Here is a 19809-nt window from a genome sequence, read left to right as displayed (position 1 = left end):
GTGGTGAGGAGGTCTGTAAATAAAACATCCTCCCAGAGGGAGAAAAGACACATCAGATTATATCTGGGAGTTTGCACTCCCTGTAATGCAGGAAGTGGTAGTACAGGAGGACCAAGTACAAACAGAAACCCCAATATCTTGCTTTCTACCTGTCATAACACATCCTCATGTCACAGGATGGATACATTGCACTGCCGTTCACACCCAGCATCAATACCACAGCTCCATCCTGGTCAGCTGAGTCCAACCCAGATAAATGGGCATCCAGAAATGGCCAATGACACCGGTCACTTTTAGGGCCCCTGAAAAGCTGTTCACTTGAGCATTGGCGAACATTTTCACCACCTCCCAGGGCTGCAGTCTGATTCTGACAGGCACCTCTCCCTACCTTTCGCAATGATCTAAACTTGGGCAGGTTGCCTGAATTCTCAGCAGAATATGGCCCTAACAGATCCCAAGACAAGATTTTGGATCAGCCTGAAAGCTGCAGGCTGTCAACTACTACAGAGCCTGTGGTTTCTCCTACTGGATTCAGTAGATAAGACCTTTATGAAAGCATCTATCTATTCCCTGTCTAACACCTACTCTGACATGCCAAGAACTCTACTGGATTTCAGCAAACTCTGAATAAGGTCCTAAATCAGTAGCAATGAAAAAGCCAAGTCGTCAGACACATTCACTTCCAATCCCTTTACTTCTAATAAACTTCGGCTACCAAGTGCTTGACTAAACTGAAGATTGGTTGCCTCCCATCTCCCCACTAATTGTCCCTGTAAATATCGCTAAGGTTTTTTTTTCAATTTTGATTCGAAAACTAATTTCACAGTTTTCTGGATCTCCACTCTGGCCGAACCAAATCAACTGGTAAACATCTCCAGATCTCATCTAAAGAGATACCTTCAATTAAAATAAAATCAAATCCTTTTCTATGTGCTGAAGAATGAGAAAGAGTCATTCCCTTGTGCTCTCTTCAGTGGAGAAATCCAACATTACCTACAGCTGCAGGAATTTGTTTATAGTATCTTGGCCCCCAAAATGCAGGGCTCATTAGGCCTCAGTATTGACTTTTTGCAGTTGAAACATCCACTAGTATTGCCAAAGTTTCTGTGCATGTCAGGACTGTGGGATAACATTTTACAAATGAGGTAAGCCCAGATCATGAGGTCTAAGCTGAGGGTAAAACATCCTCTAAACAACCACACAAGGAGGCAGCTTGCACTTGCCAAATCACACAGATTTTTCAGAGGGCCTCATCAATTATCTAGCAAAGGAAAACATAAAATAGCTCCAGAAGAAAAGGGAAGTACTGACCCCTAGTAATCAATCTATAACTGTGGGGAAAAAGACCTCAAGCAACTCAAATCTATTAAAATATAAGTGAGAAAAGAAGTAGTTTAAATATGAGGTCACAAAAAATCAGGCAATTCAATTTACCACCACAAGTCTAGGTACAAAATGTTTGGTTTTGCCTTCCCTAGTCACCAAAAACTTCTCTATATTTTCCTTATATGTACCATTGCTTCAGGACTGGAAAACTGGACCTATAAAATGGGTTCTGCTGTGGAGAAGACACGTTTGGCACAGTCAGTAGACAACATTCATATAGCCTATAAACATCTACCAACCTCTCTTTTCACTTCAGCCAGAAGCTTGGGAGGCTAAGCACAGTGACCCAACCATAGGCAGAGTAACAGTTTGAAGAGAGAAGTTGTAGCTGCTTAAAGAAAACAAAATCACCACAAAGTGATCAACCGACTTCATTAGAAAAGGCCAAAAGTGTCAGCTGGCAAATGAAATCCTATCATGAACAACTTGACCAAAACGCATCAGTCTTACACTGCAACAGCAAACTGGTTGGATTTTTTACTTATTTTGTTGTTTCGGTTTGGTTTGGGTTTGTTTTGTTGGGACAGGTGTTGGTGTTTTGTTTTTTATTATTAGTTTTAATTTAAAAAATGAAGTTCTAAGCATTGAATGACACTGACTGGCTCTGTACCCTGGATTTTAGACTACTGCTGCTTTACCAGACTAAACAGATTAAATAAAATGTGAAGGTTAAATGAAACGTGCCAAACTGCTCAGCTCATTCATCCTCCTCAAAGAGTAGATCCCTTTCTTAGGAAGTCCTTAACTGCTCCCTGAGCACAATCAATTGTCCTCTGAGGTAATAACCTCGCACCACTGTCAATGTGCAATCCAGTTTCAGAGCTGAGCCACTCAGTTTACAAACACCCTGCAGCGCCCCTCTCAAAACCCAAAACCAGAGCTAGAAAAGTACCTCAGCCAGAGGTGGCTCTCAGATCTCTGGGATATAACACTTGCGTATACCATGCACTCTCAGAAGTGTCCAAGCCTGACCACCATGAGGATCTCAGCTGTTCTTGTAGCAAAATATGACAGTGAATAAGTGAACAAACAAAAAAAAAGCATTATATTTTGGTTCTTCAGCTGGCAGCTCTAAAATTCATTCAATTTGTGAGGTAAGACTCTTTGTAAAACACCCACACTCCTAAAACCTACTGTGTCAGCCTCTCCTAAATGCAACTGCTTGAGTGGTGGTACTCAAGTTCACAGCATATGTGGCAAACACATCCAAGGGCACCTTTACAATTGCCCTCTTGTAGGCAACTTGTGAAACCAAGACAGGCATCTGCCCAAGGGTGCAGAAAGACTGAGGGACACCACTCCGGCTAGAGGCACCAGAGAAGCTGGGGGGGAAAACCCACACTCAGGTGGTGGTGTTCATGTACTGGTTGTATCACGGCCAGCCCTTCGTCAGGAAAAGGAGTTTATTGTTCTTAAACATACTTTGCAACATGCTCACCCATTCCTTCTTCATGCCCGCAATGGGTGTTGTTTTCCACATACTGCTCTACCAACTTCCAGCAGGTAAATCAATTTGTGTGTTGCCTTTAAGAGTTGAGACAATTCTGATACACCATTTTGTTTTTTTCACCTGATTTGAAATAGATTATGAAACAGAGTGTACTTGAAAAAGGAGAAAGCAGAGATTTACTAGTAGAGCCATGCATCTAAAGCTCCATAGGACTTTGTGCAACTCAGGGCTTTCAATCTGGTTGTTATTTACAAACAGAAAAACAAAAAAGGCATTTTACCATAACTGAGAGGCACAAGGGAAAGAGAACATCTCACCTTTCTCATTCAGCAATCCACACAGGGGCTGCTGCTTTGGTCCTCGCCTTCACATACTGTCACTGCTACCTATCTCCATTCAGCTATCCCAAAGCCACATCAGCAAAAAAGTAACAAAGAGGACAGACAAAGTACCACAGGAAGGTACTTGTTTTCCACCCAAAAATTAATGCTCCGTGTCACTTTGGCAAAGTATTACTGGATATTTTTTTCCTTCAAGTTGACGGTTTGATCCAAGCTCCGTTGAGAAAGTGAGAACAATTCCACCGGCTTCAATGAGGGCTGGATCAGGGCCATCCCCAGGAGAGTTCACTCTACAAAGATATTTCCTGCAGTCGGCGAGCCAGCTCAAACATCAGACACAGTGCTGATGTGGCCCTCTGAACCGAGATGTGCTGACTGCTCTAACTCCAGAAGACTCAGTGAGTTACTTCAGACCAGCCATAGCACAGAGCATAGCACTAGGTCTAGTGGGGATCTTTGTAACACTGCAGCAGTTAACACGTGTAAAAGCATAAGCACATGATCAGAGGAAGCTACAGGCTGGGCAGAGAAGAGATTCAGAGCAGCCCTGCAGAAAAGGACTTGGGGGTGTTGGTTGACGAGAAGCTTAACATGAGCCGGCAGTGTGCGCTTGCAGCCCAGAAAGCCAACCGTATCCTGGGCTGCATCAAAAGAAGCGTGACCAGCAGGTCGAAGGAGGTGATCCTGCCCCTCTACTCTGCTCTTGTGAGACCCCACTTGGAGTACTGCGTACAGTTCTGGTGTCCTCAACATAAAAAGGACATGGAGCTGTTGGAGTGAGTCCAGAGGAGGGCCACGAGGATGATAAGAGGGCTGGAGCACCTCCCATATGAAGACAGGCTGAGAAAGTTGGGGCTGTTCAACCTGGAGAAGAGAAGGCTGCGTGGTGACCTCATAGCAGCCTTCCAGTATCTGAAGGGGGTCTACAAGGATGCTGGGGAGGGACTCTTCCTTAGGGACTGTAGTGGTAGGACAAGGGGTAATGGGTTCAAACTTAAACAGAGGAAGTTTAGATTAGATATAAGGAAGAAGTTCTTTACAGTGAGGGTGGTGAAGCACTGGAATGGGTTGCCCAGGGAGGTTGTGGATGCTCCATCCCTGGCGGTGTTCAAGGCCAGGTTGGACAGAGCCTTGAGCCACATGGTTTAGGGCAAGGTGTCCCTGCCCATGGCAGGGGGGTTGGAACTAGATGATCTTAAGGTCCTTTCCAACCCTTACGATTCTATGATTCTATGATTCTATGAAATGGAAGAACAAATCCAGACTCAGGCTTACTGGGTTGGTAGGTTCCCTGGCACCTTAAAACACTCCATCAACCTTGTCCCTGTGTGGGCTGATCAATGTTTTTAATGCCACTGATTTATACACTCAGCGTCAGAAGTCCTCCTGGAAATAAGCCAATCAGTTTAAGCAGTGAAGACAAGTGACACATAAATCCTTTGTTTCTCTCAGAAAAAAATAAAGAATAATCGCTCAGCACATTTCCACACACTTCTGCTTGGCACAGAAAGTGGGGACTGGAACACTTTAGTTCCTGCAAAGCACAATGGAAAGTGTGCCATAATTCACCGGGCTCTGGCCAGGAGTTTTGGGCAGAGGACCAGTATCCAACTGTAATGTCTGATTTAAGCAAAGCAATTCATTATACATCTGTAGAAGAGTTACCTGGCATCCAGAGGACATTCTTTAAATTGACAGCATCAACAGAAGTTTCCAGTGCTCCCTTTGAAGAGCCCTCTGAATGCTAAGCACAGTAGGACTAGGGCATTTTCCAAACTCAACAACATATTTCTACATGATTAATACATATATTATAACTTAAGAACAACCAACAGTGAAGTAGTGAGGGCTTCACATTCTCCTACTGACATCCACACACAGGTTTCCTTCTACATCAGCACCCTTTGAAGGGAGCCCACCGATCTTAGGCTACCCTCCTCAATCACACCAGCTGCCTTTGGACACCTCTCATCCAGGTTTCTCCAGTAACCAAAGCGCCGTGGTGGTAAAAAGCCCCAGCAACCCCAAAGAGGTTGTGGCCCTAGTCTGCAACTGTCCATCCAGGGTATTGTCCATTCCCTGAATTGGAGGAAAGGTGGTACTGGTGTGGCATCACCTTTGGAGGCTCCTTAGAGAGGGCAGAGTAGGCGAAACCAGCTGGCAAAGGTGCAGGGCTGCCCTGTTCATGGGCAACCTCTCCACAGCGCTGTGCTGTGTCCTACTGGAAGCACTTCTGCTATAGGGGCAGGAGGGCAAAGGGGCTGCAAGCAGTTTATGTCAAAATGCTTTCCATTGCAAATCCCGTTCTCACACCTAAACCCTGGTCATTACCTCCATTCATACCATGCATGTCAGAGAAATCAAGTTCCAAGTCAAAACTAGTCTGTGTCCTCCTCTGCAAGTTTCACATCTCCATTGTCAAACACATGCCCTAAACCAAGATGTTCTCCTAATGGCTCAACATTGGAGGACAAGGCAGAAGACCTGTGACGGGTACAGCCCTGTGGGATGCCACAGCATCTGTTTGGACAACAGCTTCATCCCTGCCTTTCCTGACACATCCAAAATGAAAGATGTACATACTTCTACTATGATAGTATTTACCAGCAAAAAACATTGCCACAAAGCTAACAGACCTACAATTTTGGCTGCCCCAGTCTGCTGCTTGTCCCCCAAACAGTTCAAAGGCTGTCAGGGGTGTGGAGCTATTGGAAGCGCCCCTTGGAACCCAGGCAGGATTTTGGCTGCGCAACCTGTAATGAGCAGCAACACTCTCATTCTCCTCTAATAACTTGGCAATTTTGCCCATGACAACAGCAGAAGGAGGCACAAAGACAACACAAAGCTTGCACTAGGATGGATATTATTCCTCTTGTAAAATATACTGACTCCCACACAGAGAGCTGCCACTTCTGAGCCATAATCTCTACATGTGTTTCTACGAGAAAGAATTGACCTCAGTACAAATGCACATGGTAAAATCCACTATGGCAGTAGGAAAGAATTACATCTGCCAGCACTGCTTTTTTTATCTGAAAATTTCTGATGGTTTCATGGAAACATGACTCAGATTGACTTAATCTCAGTGGTTTTCTCATATTCTGTGAAGTTGCCACTAAGGGAAAGCTTTCTTTAGAGATTTCCACATGAGGCAACATATGCAGAGCTTTCTATAGGTTGAAGCTGGTACTTTTCCACCCACAGATGATGCCCACACAGATACGGCTAGACATGAAGGGTGGCCCAGCTGTGTAGGATCACAAGCCCACAGATGCCCTTCCCTCCAGCACAGACACCAGCATGGAGCTTGCACGATGCCACTCTGCTCAGTTGGACATTGGGACTGCATTGCAGCCTACCCACATTTAATCTTACCACCCATAAAGATGGCTTGTAGGTGAGCCAGCCTATTCCCCTCTAGGTGGGCCTCAAAGGATGGCCACAGGAGAGGCAGTAAAAAAGGAGTATTGTTTCTAGGCTGTCATGCATCCCCTGTACCGCTGCTCCCCTTCTCATATCCCAGCAGCCTGAGCTAGCTTTGAAGTGGGTTGGCAGGGAACACAAGTCAGAGGCAGAGCATGCGCCCCTGTGAGCCAACCTCAGTCCTGCTTCCTGCAGGTATGGCCATAGATCTCCAGGAAGGAAAACACACCTACTAAAACTGTACTGTTCATTAGGAGGCTAACTAAACCATGGCAGCGTCTTTATGCTGCACACCTGGATTACTTCTTATGAACCTAAATCTTCACTCCATTGCTCTGCTTTCATGTTAGTGCATTCTCGTTAAAATCAGTGGCACATTACAGAGGCAGTCAAGTGAAGAATGAGGCTCTGCTCATTCAAAAGCTGAAGAAAACACTGGGCATAATTATCCTGATGGGAGATATGGACTAGGCTTATGGAAAGTCACAGCAGGCAGCACAGTTCCCTTTCTGCACCAGCTTTTACTCCAACCGCATCAAGCAGTGGTTACCCACATCCATAAAGCACAAAGGTTTATATGCTGAGTTCATATTATTCACTTTACATCTGAATTGTATTTTTAATGAAATACTCCTATTCAAATACCTGATTTCTGTCCAAACCTCACTCAGCTCTGGGCTGCTGGGATGTTTTATGGCAGATCCTCAAAGCTAACCCCCTCTGTATTAGTTAGGGGTGTCAGGTTGTGGGGGGGACCGAAAGCTCTCAGCCACCTTCACCCTCACACCCCCACTCTACAGAGCCTCTGATAATCCTATTCATCTTGGGCACGTTAACACCCACCAAATGGAGTACATCACTCATTTGTGGAAACAGCGATGAGTGTTAACCAAGCCACAACTAGCCAGAAACTCATGGCTTCAATTGTTTTTTAGATACCTGAGATTTTGAAAATCCCAGAAAACTGTGATTTTCACACATACACACTAAAAGAGAGTCAGCGATACATTTCTGAAGCAAAGATCTGCAGTGTGGGAAATCTGGATGGTGTGGCTCTGCTATTGGTTCAGTCCTTTATGCATCCTTAAGAAGGATTTACCAAATCATCCTTCTTAAGGGCTCTGGACTACTTGCATGGGGGGAGGTTGGTTTACAGCTCTCTCCAAAACCACTTCAATATATCTAAACCTGCTCCTTTGCCTTGTACAGTAACACAGATTTTTTAATCTATTGGAGATTCACATGTTTATGTAAAGTCTTTCCATTCCATCTCTAGTTGAAGTGCACGTTCAACTTTCCACTAGAAACTGCCAAAAATGCCTCAGACTAACAAGTCAGAGAGTAGGAATTCAAGCTTCATCATGTGTGAAGGAAAGAAAAAAGTTTAAACTCTCAATTTTTATTTCACTTTGCAAACCTTTCACAAATCAGAAACGTTTGAGAGTTTCCCAAGGTACAGGTTTGCTAAGAACAAAACACTCTTTTGGTCTTTGCTCTTTCATTAGCAGCTCTCAGAGATTAAGTTTCTTCACAGGAATTGGAAAAAGTACATCCTAAAATAACACGGTCTTTGCTTCTTCCTCTTCATGCAAAATGCAAATAAAACCCACTAAACCATTATTTATCTACCTATAAAACTGTTCATAATTCATGTCTTGAAATAACACCAGCCCTGATTCTTCTAAATAACTTTATGCCACATAATTTATTGTAAAAGATCTTTCAAAAAGTACATAGAATCACAGAATCGTAGAATAGTTAGGGTTGGAAAGGACCTTAAGATCATCTAGTTCCAACCACCTCGCACCCTGAAAAGGGAAGCTGGTGGCACATACTCCCAAGTCTCCCAAAGTGCAAAGCTCATAAATACTAGACAAAACACATGCCAAGGAAATGGCCAGAGTAATATTATCACTATTCTTCGGAGCTCTGCACTAGTTTGGCCTCAGGTAAGAAATGGATAGGCATGGATCTTCATTACTGATAAATGAGCTTCTTATTTAATTTCTTTTTCAAAAAGCAAACCTCTGCAGTCATATTCAAAACAATGTCTTCATGCAAAGCCCTGGGCTGTATTACACACTACATTAGTCCTATCATAGCTGAGTGAACATGACTGAGGCAAACGGCAGCAGCCTCTTGCAGTCACCACATCAGTTTACACATCATGGTCTGAAGCTTTTACCCAACTAATACTCTTGAAAAGCAGAGCAACATATTGAAAAGATGCACTCACAGCTGTACAGGTTTGTAAAAGAGAATCCATGCCATCTTCCTTACTTTAGCCCAGGAATATCTAGGACTGAAAATACAAGTATCTACAAAGCAACTGATGGCTTTGCCTCCCAGGTCGAGGTGCAAAACTTGCAGCTTCTCCCCACACAGCACAGAGCATCCCCGACCAGTGGGATATATGGCAAGAAGAATGTCTGGGGAAGAAAATCAACCCTTCAAGTCAACAAAGTCTCTGGAAAAATCAGGAGAGCAAGTCTCAGGAAGGACCATGGTAGACTTCCAGAGTCCTTAACATGCCATAGCTAGCAGCCTGCCAGAGGCATACATTACCAATGTGCATGGACTCCTACTTTGTGTTATTCACGTATTGTTGTTTGAACACCTAAAGTGGGAGATTGGAAGAAGTTGTGGAGTGAAAGAGTGTACTGAAATACCAAAACACCCATCCGGCACTGCCCACTTTGTTTGTGAGCTCTGAACCAATTTTGGACAGTCCCTATATGAGCTCCTGTTGAAAATCAACCCTTACTTCTATGACAGTAATATCTTCTACTGTCACAGGGCTTCCACTGCATGGCATGCAAGGAGATGCTTCTCAACAGAGTTATGTGCAGCCTGGATCTGGATGTTCTGTGTAGCCAACGCTGAGGAAGCAGCCCTGCAGTGACAGCAGAGGCAAAGCCCTAGCTCGGATCCCTCAAACCAAGGCTAGGAAGGTAAAGAAATTTACACTGCTTTACAAGTAGCTTAAGCAACTCACTAATGTCTTCTGGGGTGGCCACCTGCTACCATGCAGTAGCACAAACATTTTGCTAAAGCAGCAAAGCTTCCTGAAACACAGTGAGTTCCTTCCATACAAAGGGGCCCCAAATTACTGAAAAGCTCCTACCGATGTTTAAAAGTTTTAGTATTTCCCTTCTTGGTTTTTACAAGGGACTGCTTGTAACCGTAACAAAAGTGGGTTTTAAAAAAAAAATGTACATATATTTATACAGCACAAGCAGTTTAAAATATATATTTGCAAGAGGCCTCTCTTGCTGAAGAAGCCGACTAGCTCCTTTTTCATTGCCAACAATTTTGCAAACCCTATAGCTAACTTTATGAAGGCTCTTATGTTTGGATTCACAGGGTCTGCTTCTGCCACCCTTACTGCAACTATTAGCAGCTCGTTCTGCAAGCCTCTGGTCTTAACAAAAAGCTTGTTTCTCCCCAAGGAAAGCAATAGGTAGAATGGCGGGAACCCATTCTACCTAATTAACCCCCATCTCTCTCCAGGAACACCACCTTCTTTCAGGAACATCCATACTAATTCATCAGCTACTCTGACGCGTACCCCCACCAAGACCTTGAGGTCCATCAGTTATCTCAGCTCTTACTTCATCTCTCTCCACTGGGCTGCCATCCTTCCTCTCAATGTGCTGGTGCTAGAAAAAAACACATTTATCTTGTATTTCCTTCTTCCTCCTCTCAGCCAACATATACATGGATGGTTCCTCTCCTCCATTCCCAACAGGGAGTGTGGAAAACGTCCTCTCCCAGATGTGCTCCCACTGCACCACTGTGCAGGTACAACCATGCCCACACCAGCCTTCCTGTATAGCTACAACTGCCCTGTGCACAACATGGGACAGCTCGCTTGTCACCACCACAGGGACAGACTCAAGGCAATACAAAGCCATTTCTCTTTTAACTTTACTAAAGTGGTAGTCTGAAATCTGTTTCCACCCCTCTAAGGTTTCACAGTCATTCCCATTCCTGTGTCATATCATCAGTTGCAGGTTTCCAGCCGGACCTGCACAGCGTGGTACCAAATATGACCAGAACCCCACAGTGTCTCATACTACTCATCATCCCTCTCTGAGGGTAACTTAAACAGCCGGTTTTGTAGAGGAAAATGACCATGTTTGCAGAGGTGTTTGGCCCTCGGCAATCAGCACTTCAAGGGCATGGCATGTCCCGCACCAGGTCTGAGCTGCTGGGGGGGCAGCTGAGGAGCACCTACAGTCTGAGGCATCTCGTGGCAATAAACAGGTATTACCTTGCACTCAGCAGCCCTGACCCTGACTGGGAAGGGCTTTCAGGAAGACACGTGCCGTGCCCACTAAGCGGTCGGTGCCCCGACACCAACTTAAGCACGCACTCACGCTCTCAGAGGACCAGCTTGACTTACAGTAGCCATTTAGAGTGAAGAACAGGAACTCAGCCCCCTGGCAGAGCAATCATCACATTGCAAACAAAAAGGTACATCATTACACACATCTAATGAGTATTTGGCTTGCTAGTGTTGCTGTTTATGGTTTAGACTTCCTAGGTTTTCAATACTGTTGCTGTACCATCACAGAAGAGCTTATTTTTCTGTTGGCTTTGTTTCTTTGGGAATAAAGCAATTTCTTCTGCGCTTGCTAGCACCAGACACTTCAAGGGATGGATGCCATTCAGGGCCTTCTTGGTGGGAAAATTTTCAGGTCTTTAATGCCACACACTCCAAGTGCAGCTTCAACTTGGAATAAATGATACCCTACATTTTCAGGCTCTCCAAGCCTGTGCTCACGGTCTCTTTCACCAGAGAAACATGACCTGATCACCAAGCTGAATTCGCTCTCAAGCACTCCTCTGTGGTGCAGCTGGATTAACATCTCCAGATTGGAAAGGCAGACACTAAGCTACGTTAGTCTGCAGATTTGATCCAGCAAAATAATATGCACGTACTTCCTTCAGCAATGTCCACTGATTTAACACAGCAGATAAGTATGTCTGTAAACATATCACAAATCACAGCCCAATACACAGTAGACAAAAGTGAGTCTACAGCAGCACAACATCAGAACCTGTGTCCTGAGTTGTAGAGGGGAACTTCGGTAGATGCACCCCTCTCCACCTCAGGGAGATAGTCAGCTCACTGTTTGGCAGGAATGTTATGTGGGATGACAGTATGAGACCAACAGTCTCTTACTGAGGTTTGATAAAACCCTGCAGAGATACTACTGAGCATCTCACAGAAGTTTTCAGTCATTACTTCCAGTTTGGAAAGTTTCAAGTAGAAGGGAATAGCGGTAGAAGGGAAGAGCAGCTTAGGTTGGGCAGTTCTCTGGCACCACAGCATGGAAAAAGCATTCAAATAGTTTTTCAAACAGGGCCAGTGGAGCCCTGTTTTCACTTCGAAAGTCTGTCTCAGAACTATGAATGAAACCAGGTCTTGTGATCCCCATCCCACTTCCCCAGTAATAAGTCCTCAGATACTTACGAAATATGTATATTAAAAATACATGCAACCTGAAAGCAGGCTTAAGTCTCAGTCCAGCCAAGCCAGATGGGCCTTTCCATCACTGCCATTCACTCTTAAATTGTTTATAAAACATTCACTTTGGGAGACCAGAAATGTCAAACCAACAGCATGGCTAGGAGAGAAGCCAATGTGAAGCTTAGCTGACACTAAGGCTGCAAACACATAACCCAGAGCACGCACTCCTGCAAAGCGCAGCAAGCCTTCTGCCAAGTCCCCGGACCACCATCGGCTTCGCACTGCTTCAGCCTCTCCGTGCGTGAGCTGCGGGGCCATCTGCAACCTATCTGACACTAAAGAACATACAATTATGTCACCAAACCAGGCATGGCTTCAAAAGGTGACGAAAGGGAAAGGCATTCAGACTATGCAAAAGTGCAGCTCGATTGCTCATGCAAGGCCAGATTCTGATGCCAATAGGTATTACAGCAGGGCGGCCACATGAAGCAAGACACTACCCAGCTGGAATAACAGCATCTAAATCCAGCCGTCCGTCTATCTGGCCACAGCCTGCAGAGCTGGTCAGTGACCTTAGCAGCACAGGTAAAACTAAATGCTGGCTTCCCAAATCTGAAAACACGAGGCCTGGTTACTTCCCAGGCTGCCAGAGGGGTGGCAGGGGTGGGCATGGGGTTCTGCTCCCATGCTCCCTTCCCTTGGCAGCAGGAGCATGAGGAGGCTCTGCGAGGGCTGGCCAGGAAGGTGATGGGGCTTGGTCTGGGCACTAGGCATCACAAGCTGCCAGCCACAGCAGCATGATTTACCAGTCACATCTGCTGCTTGCTGTTGTGGGGGTTTTAGGGCAAACTCAGTAGTTGTTCCCTGTTACCAGCTAAACCCTTTCCCACTCCCTACATCCTTCCAAGGATGCCACTCTGAAAGGAGGAATAAAGCACTTCATTACAGAATACCAAAACAAATTACATTAACTATTCAATTTCTCTTATTTTAGTTGTATTTTTAGAGACAAGGAAAAGACAACATTCCAGCTCCAGCAGTTCTGCACTTTTTCCCCCCAAAAAAGTTACAGCCAAATATTGCAGCCAACTATGCAGTAAACATGATGACGAATAACCATTTGAAGAGTTGCCTCTTATTTTACAGCAGATGTATACATCAAGAACAACCGAGTCCTCCAGTGGAAAAATAATCAGTTTAACACCAGAAGAATACAAAGTCAGAAAGATTTGCTGGAACTGGGACCATTGCAAGATGCCCAAGAGGACTTGATGACTGTGTAATGGCAAAATAGCTGTACTGGAAGAATGAAATATGAACACAACCCACAGTCCTCAAAGGGTAATTTGCTCTACTTAATGAAGAGCTGATTTGACAATCAAGTTACTCACTGAAGAGGGGTGATTTAAAACACACACTTCTCCAGACCACTTTCTAATATGTACATAGTGAAATTTGGATGTACCTTCCAGGTCTTCTTCCAGGGCAAGGAGAAGCTTGGACGGCCTTCCTTACTGCAGGATTTCGGTGTTTCATCTGATGTAATTAACGATTTCTCTTTGTTTAGGAAAAGCTCTCTGTTTAGAGCACACAATTTCTACATGACTTGGGTCTTTCTTCCACCTTTCCTTGCTTCTTCACTCCTTGAGGCTACTTGCTTTAAATATAGACCAACTCTGATGAATGCAAGCACCTACACTGAAATGGAGCCACACATGCAGATGGATTTCAGAGGCACTGAAGCGTGGACAGCTCTTACCACAGCACAGGGTCTGGCACAGCCAGGGTATGCACCCCAAAGTGCTCCCGCATCCCACGGCAAAGATGTAATTTATGAAGAGCTAACAGTGGGCTGGAGGTTATGAGTTTGATGAGAGTGAGGTTCAGTGATTGCTGCTCTGGAAACGTACAATGTAACCTACACAGATTTTATTCATCCTGAAAATGCTGTGAACAGTACAAACCACGCTGCAGCTTGAGCATATGTTTGCAGAAGCTCTGAGGGGTGGAGAAGGAGAGAAGATAGATATTACACTACATCCCAGAGAGCAGTCCCAGGGAACTGGGAACGAGGAATCGGCATCTGCAAAGCTACATGTGTCAGAAACCCAGAAGCCATGTGCCTTAGGAGGGCAGAACACAGGACCAGAGGTCTGGAGAGAGCTGGGTACCAGGATCCCCTCCATGATGAAGGAGGTGGAGGGAGCTCAGCACAGGTCTTGCGGGGGACCAGAGGCACAAGAGCTGTGAGCACAACCTCCCATTTCCCCAGGCAAGACAAGACTGGGCAATGAAGGAGCCACCATGTAAACACTGTTTGATGTTGCTCATGTTAACTCTGCTACCAGTATAGTGCTTAAGCACTCAACCATGCGGTCCACTATAGAAAAAGCTCCTTTTCATTACAAGCTTGTCTAAAATTTAAAGAGGAACCAGGGAAACCTGACACTTTCCAGGTGCTTGTACGTCCCCAAAGGAAATTAATACAACTATGGAGGTGCTGCAGGCAAATGCTGCTGGTGCCTGCAAGTAGAAATGAATGCGAGAGCTGGGATCAGAGCATCAAAAGTCCATCTAGCCAGGTACAGAGTCAGTACAAAATCCCCTTGCTCATCTAAGTGCTTCTTTGGTAAGAGACAGGCAGTGGAGATGCAGACTAAACCATACTGTCTAAATCCCTAGACATCCAGGGTGTGGAGGAAAGCTCAGAAACGTGTGTCACGAGACTCAGAGAACAGACAGCAAAGCAAAAGATCTCAGCAGTTCTTGTTTTTTAAATCTTGTGCTTTTTAAGCCACTGTCTTGATCCTGGCAGTGCTTATTTTGGCACTGCAGTTTGTGAACATTCAACACTATGTTTTGCAGCCAACAGTGCAGCAGAATAAGCAGCAGTATAGCAAACACATATAAGAAAATGATTTCAAAAGCTTTATACTGGGTCATGCAGAGCAGAGGATCTTCTAGACAACCTCCCACTTCTTTGAGAGACCCATCACTCCTCTATTGCCCTGAAAACATAAGCTACACCACTCCTCAGCTGCTATGGTGTCAGTGCAAACATAGCCAAAATGCAAGATCGCAGCCAGAGGGAAAGGATCTCCCCAGCTTCAAGATCTGCTGCTGCCCTCTGGATTTCACTGCCTCACCACCCAGCAGTTCATCCTCCTGTGCCTGAGGGATCAGTGCAGTGCAAGAAGGGCTGCCAATGCCCTCTCAGGGCTGAACAAGAACACAATACACCTGTGGCTTGGAGGAGAAAAGTAGCAGCACGGAGCTTCCAGACAGGAAGGCACATCAATGCCTATGCCATTCCCTCTGGAGAAGTGAGCACTTCACCTGCGTAGTGCGTTATCAGTCTGGGGGAGGCATAGCTAAACATCCGCCCTCCCTCTTCCCCCCTGGCAGAAATCACACACACAAGTGGGTAATGTTCCTGTGATACATGCATGCACCTAGTTATGGATGGTTCGCTTGGGCAGGTGAGTGGGGAGTTAAGGAATACTGATTTATGAAGATAGGTAATTCAAGTTAAACAAAATAAGCGGATCTTGACATTGCGAAACTAGAAAGAAAAAAAAAAAAAACCAACCCAAAACCACAGGTGCTGGTTTGGGTGCAGGTTTTTGAGTATTTGGGATCACGCCCAGGCTACTAAATACAGGCTCACTCTAAAGGTCTTTGGTCAGGGAAAGGTCCAATTCCTGGTTGTACCTCAGCTGGCAGCAGTGTAAATTTAAGAGACCCAATGCCTGATGCCAGCACATCCCAGTGCCAACTTAGCCACAAACCTGAGCACTTCCCCAGTGACGGAGAGAGCCGGGTGACACAGCTGCCAGCTGGAGAAACCGTGGGTCCTAGACATGCACCAGAAACTGAGCCTGGTGAAAACACTTTGCTGCATTGATCTGAAGACAATAGGCCACCAGCAGACAGATACACACAACCTGGAGCAGACATGAAGTCTGACCTCAGCTATCCTTGAGACTCAGAAGCCACATTTACCATTTTAGTGTCCTGCATTGAGAAACAGCAATGTCCCTTGAGCACTGAATGTGTCTGAGGAGGGAGCTGTATTTTTGGGGCACTGGATTAATACACACAAGATCCCATTCTCTCTGCAAGCAGAGATAAAAGATGTCTTTGTTTTACTGCATGATCTACTCACTCCCATTCCCTCCCATTTTCTTTCTGTATAGATCAGCTTCTGAAAGCATCTCCTTAACCACTTGTCCAGCTAGCCTCAGTCCATGTGCTGTCTGATGAGCTGGAATTACAGACTTGGATGGCAGAAGGGCTTTCATACCTCTGACACACCCAGAGGCTGGTACAGAACTACACAGTTAATACCATTACAGCATTGTCCTAAATAACTGGGAGGATACATTCCTTAGAGCTAAATGAAGTGGAAAATTCCCTTGGAGACCCTTTTGCTTTCTCTGTTTATGTCACACAGTCTAGACAAGGAGGGAAAATGAGAGTTGGTCAGAAAGGCTCTTGCTATGGGCACGGCCTCTTCTTAATGTTCCTCCAAAACTTCTCCCACTGGCCACAGGTGGTGCTTGAATATTGTTTGTCTAAAAGCAGCCAAGGAGGGTTTCTACAGGACTGCTTTCTGCCCTCGGTATCCATGCTCCCACACACAGGATCTGGCAGCAAGCAACAAAATCTCTCTTGGCAATACACAAATGGGATCTGCCCCTTAAGCTGGCTCTGGCACAACATCCCTGCCTTACACTTCCTTGGCCCAAGAGTGTGCCCACACAATCCCGGGCACAGGCCCCACACTGACTTTCTCTTTTTAGATAAGCAGAAACACTGTCAATGACAGCTTCAGCCCAGTGCCAAACCCTCCCGTCACTGGGGGGAAATCTCTTCTTTCCATGGACAAAAAATGAAGGGTTCTTTCACTTCCTTTGTCCGAGCCCCTCCACTGAGCCAAGGCAGTCTCCTTGTCTCCTAGACACAGCACTTGGGCAAAGGCTCCAAAGTGCAGAGTGGGTTTGGAACAGGTCACCTAGACAAAGCGTGTGCTGGAAAGGCGAGGAAAGGAGGACAGGAAGGGACCTTTCAAACACAGCAGGGCCAAGGGCAGCAAAAGCACTCAGCAAGAGCTTTTACCCTCCTGAGAAAGGACTTCAGCACCCCCCAGCCCTCCTGCCTGAGACTGCACTTGTTCAGAGCCTAGCCTGGGTTAGTGGCTTATAAATTACTCTCCAGACTGGAGAAGGAAAGTGGTGCCTGCTCAGCATGGCACCCCCAGGGACAAGGAGTACATGTGCAGCCCACCCCTATCCCTGCACAGCTGCTCTGGGGTTAACAGCACAGTACTCCCACTGCAGCAGGTTTTGGTGTGCTCCAGAGGTCCGTAGCTGGGAAGCACGCAGAGCTCTCGCGCAGCTCTATGCCAAGACATTTGGGTTTGTTCAGAAATTGGCTTGGGTTTACAGCACACTGGAGCGGGACCGCAAGCTAAGAAAGACTGTATGGATGTTACATCCAAAATTTTCAGTGAAGTTTCAGACACCTCTAGAATCACTTTAGACATTACACAGCCAGAGGAGCAAGAGCCTGCCTGTGCTCAACAGCTAACGCTTTTCCTGAGAGGCTATGACATTTCCCATGGATGTTGCCCATGCTGTCAGCACACGAACTCCCCTGCTCCCTTTCCTCCTTTTCCTCTCGCTTGCCAGCAGGCAGCCCCATGGACAGCAGATCCTGTTCTCCCTCCATTTCCCATTGCCACAGAGCAGTGCTACTACAAATCCGCTTCCAGGAGAGTGATCCCAGGGTTAACCTGTACGGGCACAGCACATCACAGAAAAAGAGACAGCGGTGGGTACATGGGCACATGCCACCAAAGCTGCTCTGCGCTCAGCCTCCGGTAAACACACTCTGCTGCTACTCCGCGACAGAGCCACAGAGGAGAGGGCAGAGTGCGCAGTGTGTTCAAACCAGACTCAAAGATCTTTTCCTTGCTCCAGGTTAAGCAGATCTTTCCACTCTGTTTAGCTGCACTCTAGAACTCCCCAGGAGCTACAGGTGGCATTAGGTCCCAGGCTCTCCTGCCCAGCTCAGCGCTGCCAGGGGGTGAGATACTACCAGCCTAGGCTGGCTCCTCTGCAAACTGCAGCACCGGGCTGGAGATGGGATAGCCAGAGCCGGGGAGCAGGTGTACCCAACTGCTCGGCGCTGTAACCGCGGCACTTAAAATCAGGGGCTGAAACGCCTCAGTATGTCCCTCTATACCCTACCTCTAACAGTGCTGTGGGGCTAAGACCTTATGGGCACAAGCTGAGCCAGATTCGGGGCTCAGCGTTGCCTGCAGTGCAAACAGCGCCGCGGGGGCTGCCGTTCGAGCGCACGCGGGGAAGATCTGCCACCTCCAGAACAGGTTAAACCAGAGGCTGAGAGTCTCGGGAGTCCTGACAGCAGCCCCTGCCTCGCCCAGCCTGGTCCAGGGGCCGATCCACGGGGCTCCGGCGGCGAGAATGAAAAGAAGAGGGCTGTTCGGCGCTGGGGCTGCCCGGTGTCAACGCCGCTAACCGCGCCAGCGGGGCTTTTCAGCAGAGCCCAGGCGCGCCGAAGGGACCCGCACCCGCTGCCAGCGGGAATAAGGCATCCGGGGGCTAAAGGCAAGAGAAAGGCAGCTTTCCGTTGCCCTCAGCTCACGTCTGGCCGGGGGCGCCCCTGCGGGCTGCAGCCCCGCTCCCCGGAGCTGCCCCAAGCGCAGGCGAGCCGCAGCGGGCTGACCGGAGGGTCCCGGCCTCCGAGAGCCGCGGGGACCTCTCGGGGTTTCCCCGGCTTTGCAGACCCCCCTGTCCCCGCTCGGGTGTCCCTCCCCTGGCTACGAGAGGGCAGCGCTGCCGGCACCGGCGGAGGGACCGGCACAACCGCGGGGCAGCGGCAGGTGCTCTGCCCGACTCGGGCAGGGGTCCCCCCGCCCCGCGATGCCGCCGCGACGCCTGCCCCCGGGCCGGGCGCGGGCAGCGAGCGGGGCTGCCCCGAAGCACCCGTTCGCCCCTCACCGCGACGCCCCGACGAGCCCCAGCCCCGCGGCACCTCTCCCCGCTGCGGCCGGCGGCGACACGCGTGGGGCGGCCAGCGCTCACGCCCGGTGCCTACCTGGGGCGGCGGCGGGCAGCAGCGCGGCCAGCAGCAGCAGCACGGCGGCCCAGGGCCACGGCACGGCGCGGGGGGCGGCGGGCTCCGCCATGGGGCCGGGGACGCGGGCGGCGGGAGCGGCGGGGCGCGGAGCTGCCGCCCGCCCGGCGTCCGTCTCCGCGGGGCTGCCCCGCTGCTTCCTGCGCGCCCCGCCGTCTCCTCCTCCCGGGCTGCCGGGACACTGCAGCGGGGCGGCCCCGCGGAGGAGAGCGCCGGCCCTCCGCCCCCCGCGGCCCCGCCGACCCGGCCCCGGCCCGCCCGGAACACGCTGTCCGCCCCGGCCCGCCCGCCCCGTCTGTGGGTCCCAGCAGCATCCTCTGCCGCTCACCTGGGTCCTTCAGAAAACTTGTCTGCTGGGAGATCCCGAGCCCTGAGCCTGCCCTCCGGCACCCAGCGGGAGTCTCAGCTGGTCCACGCGTGTTACCCACGCACGGTGCTCCTTTTTGTCTCGTCCCCTGTGTCACTGTGGCCTCGAAGCTGGCGTGGGTATTCAGCCCTGGGTGAGCACAGCATATGAACGACTGCACAGAACTTTCTACACAGGGCTGTCATTCCTTCTTCATATCTTTTGT

The 19809-nt window shown here is 48.0% G+C and overlaps 1 protein-coding gene across 2 annotated transcripts in view; it reads right to left on the bottom strand.

The window, feature by feature from the left end:
* FNDC1 (fibronectin type III domain containing 1) overlaps positions 1-19332 on the bottom strand; it is a 64972-nt gene extending 45640 nt beyond the window's left edge. For both annotated transcript variants that reach the window (XM_030499634.1, XM_030499635.1), the window contains exon 1: positions 19199-19332. In XM_030499634.1, the coding sequence (XP_030355494.1) occupies positions 19199-19289 (91 nt within the window). In that variant the 5' untranslated portion in view covers positions 19290-19332. The remainder of the gene's footprint in view (positions 1-19198) is intronic.
* Positions 19333-19809: the final 477 nt, after the last annotated feature.

This window comes from Strigops habroptila, chromosome 10 (assembly GCF_004027225.2).
Source record: "Strigops habroptila isolate Jane chromosome 10, bStrHab1.2.pri, whole genome shotgun sequence".
Taxonomy (NCBI): Eukaryota; Metazoa; Chordata; class Aves; order Psittaciformes; family Psittacidae; genus Strigops; species Strigops habroptila.
This window is presented reverse-complemented; position numbering and strand designations above follow the sequence as displayed.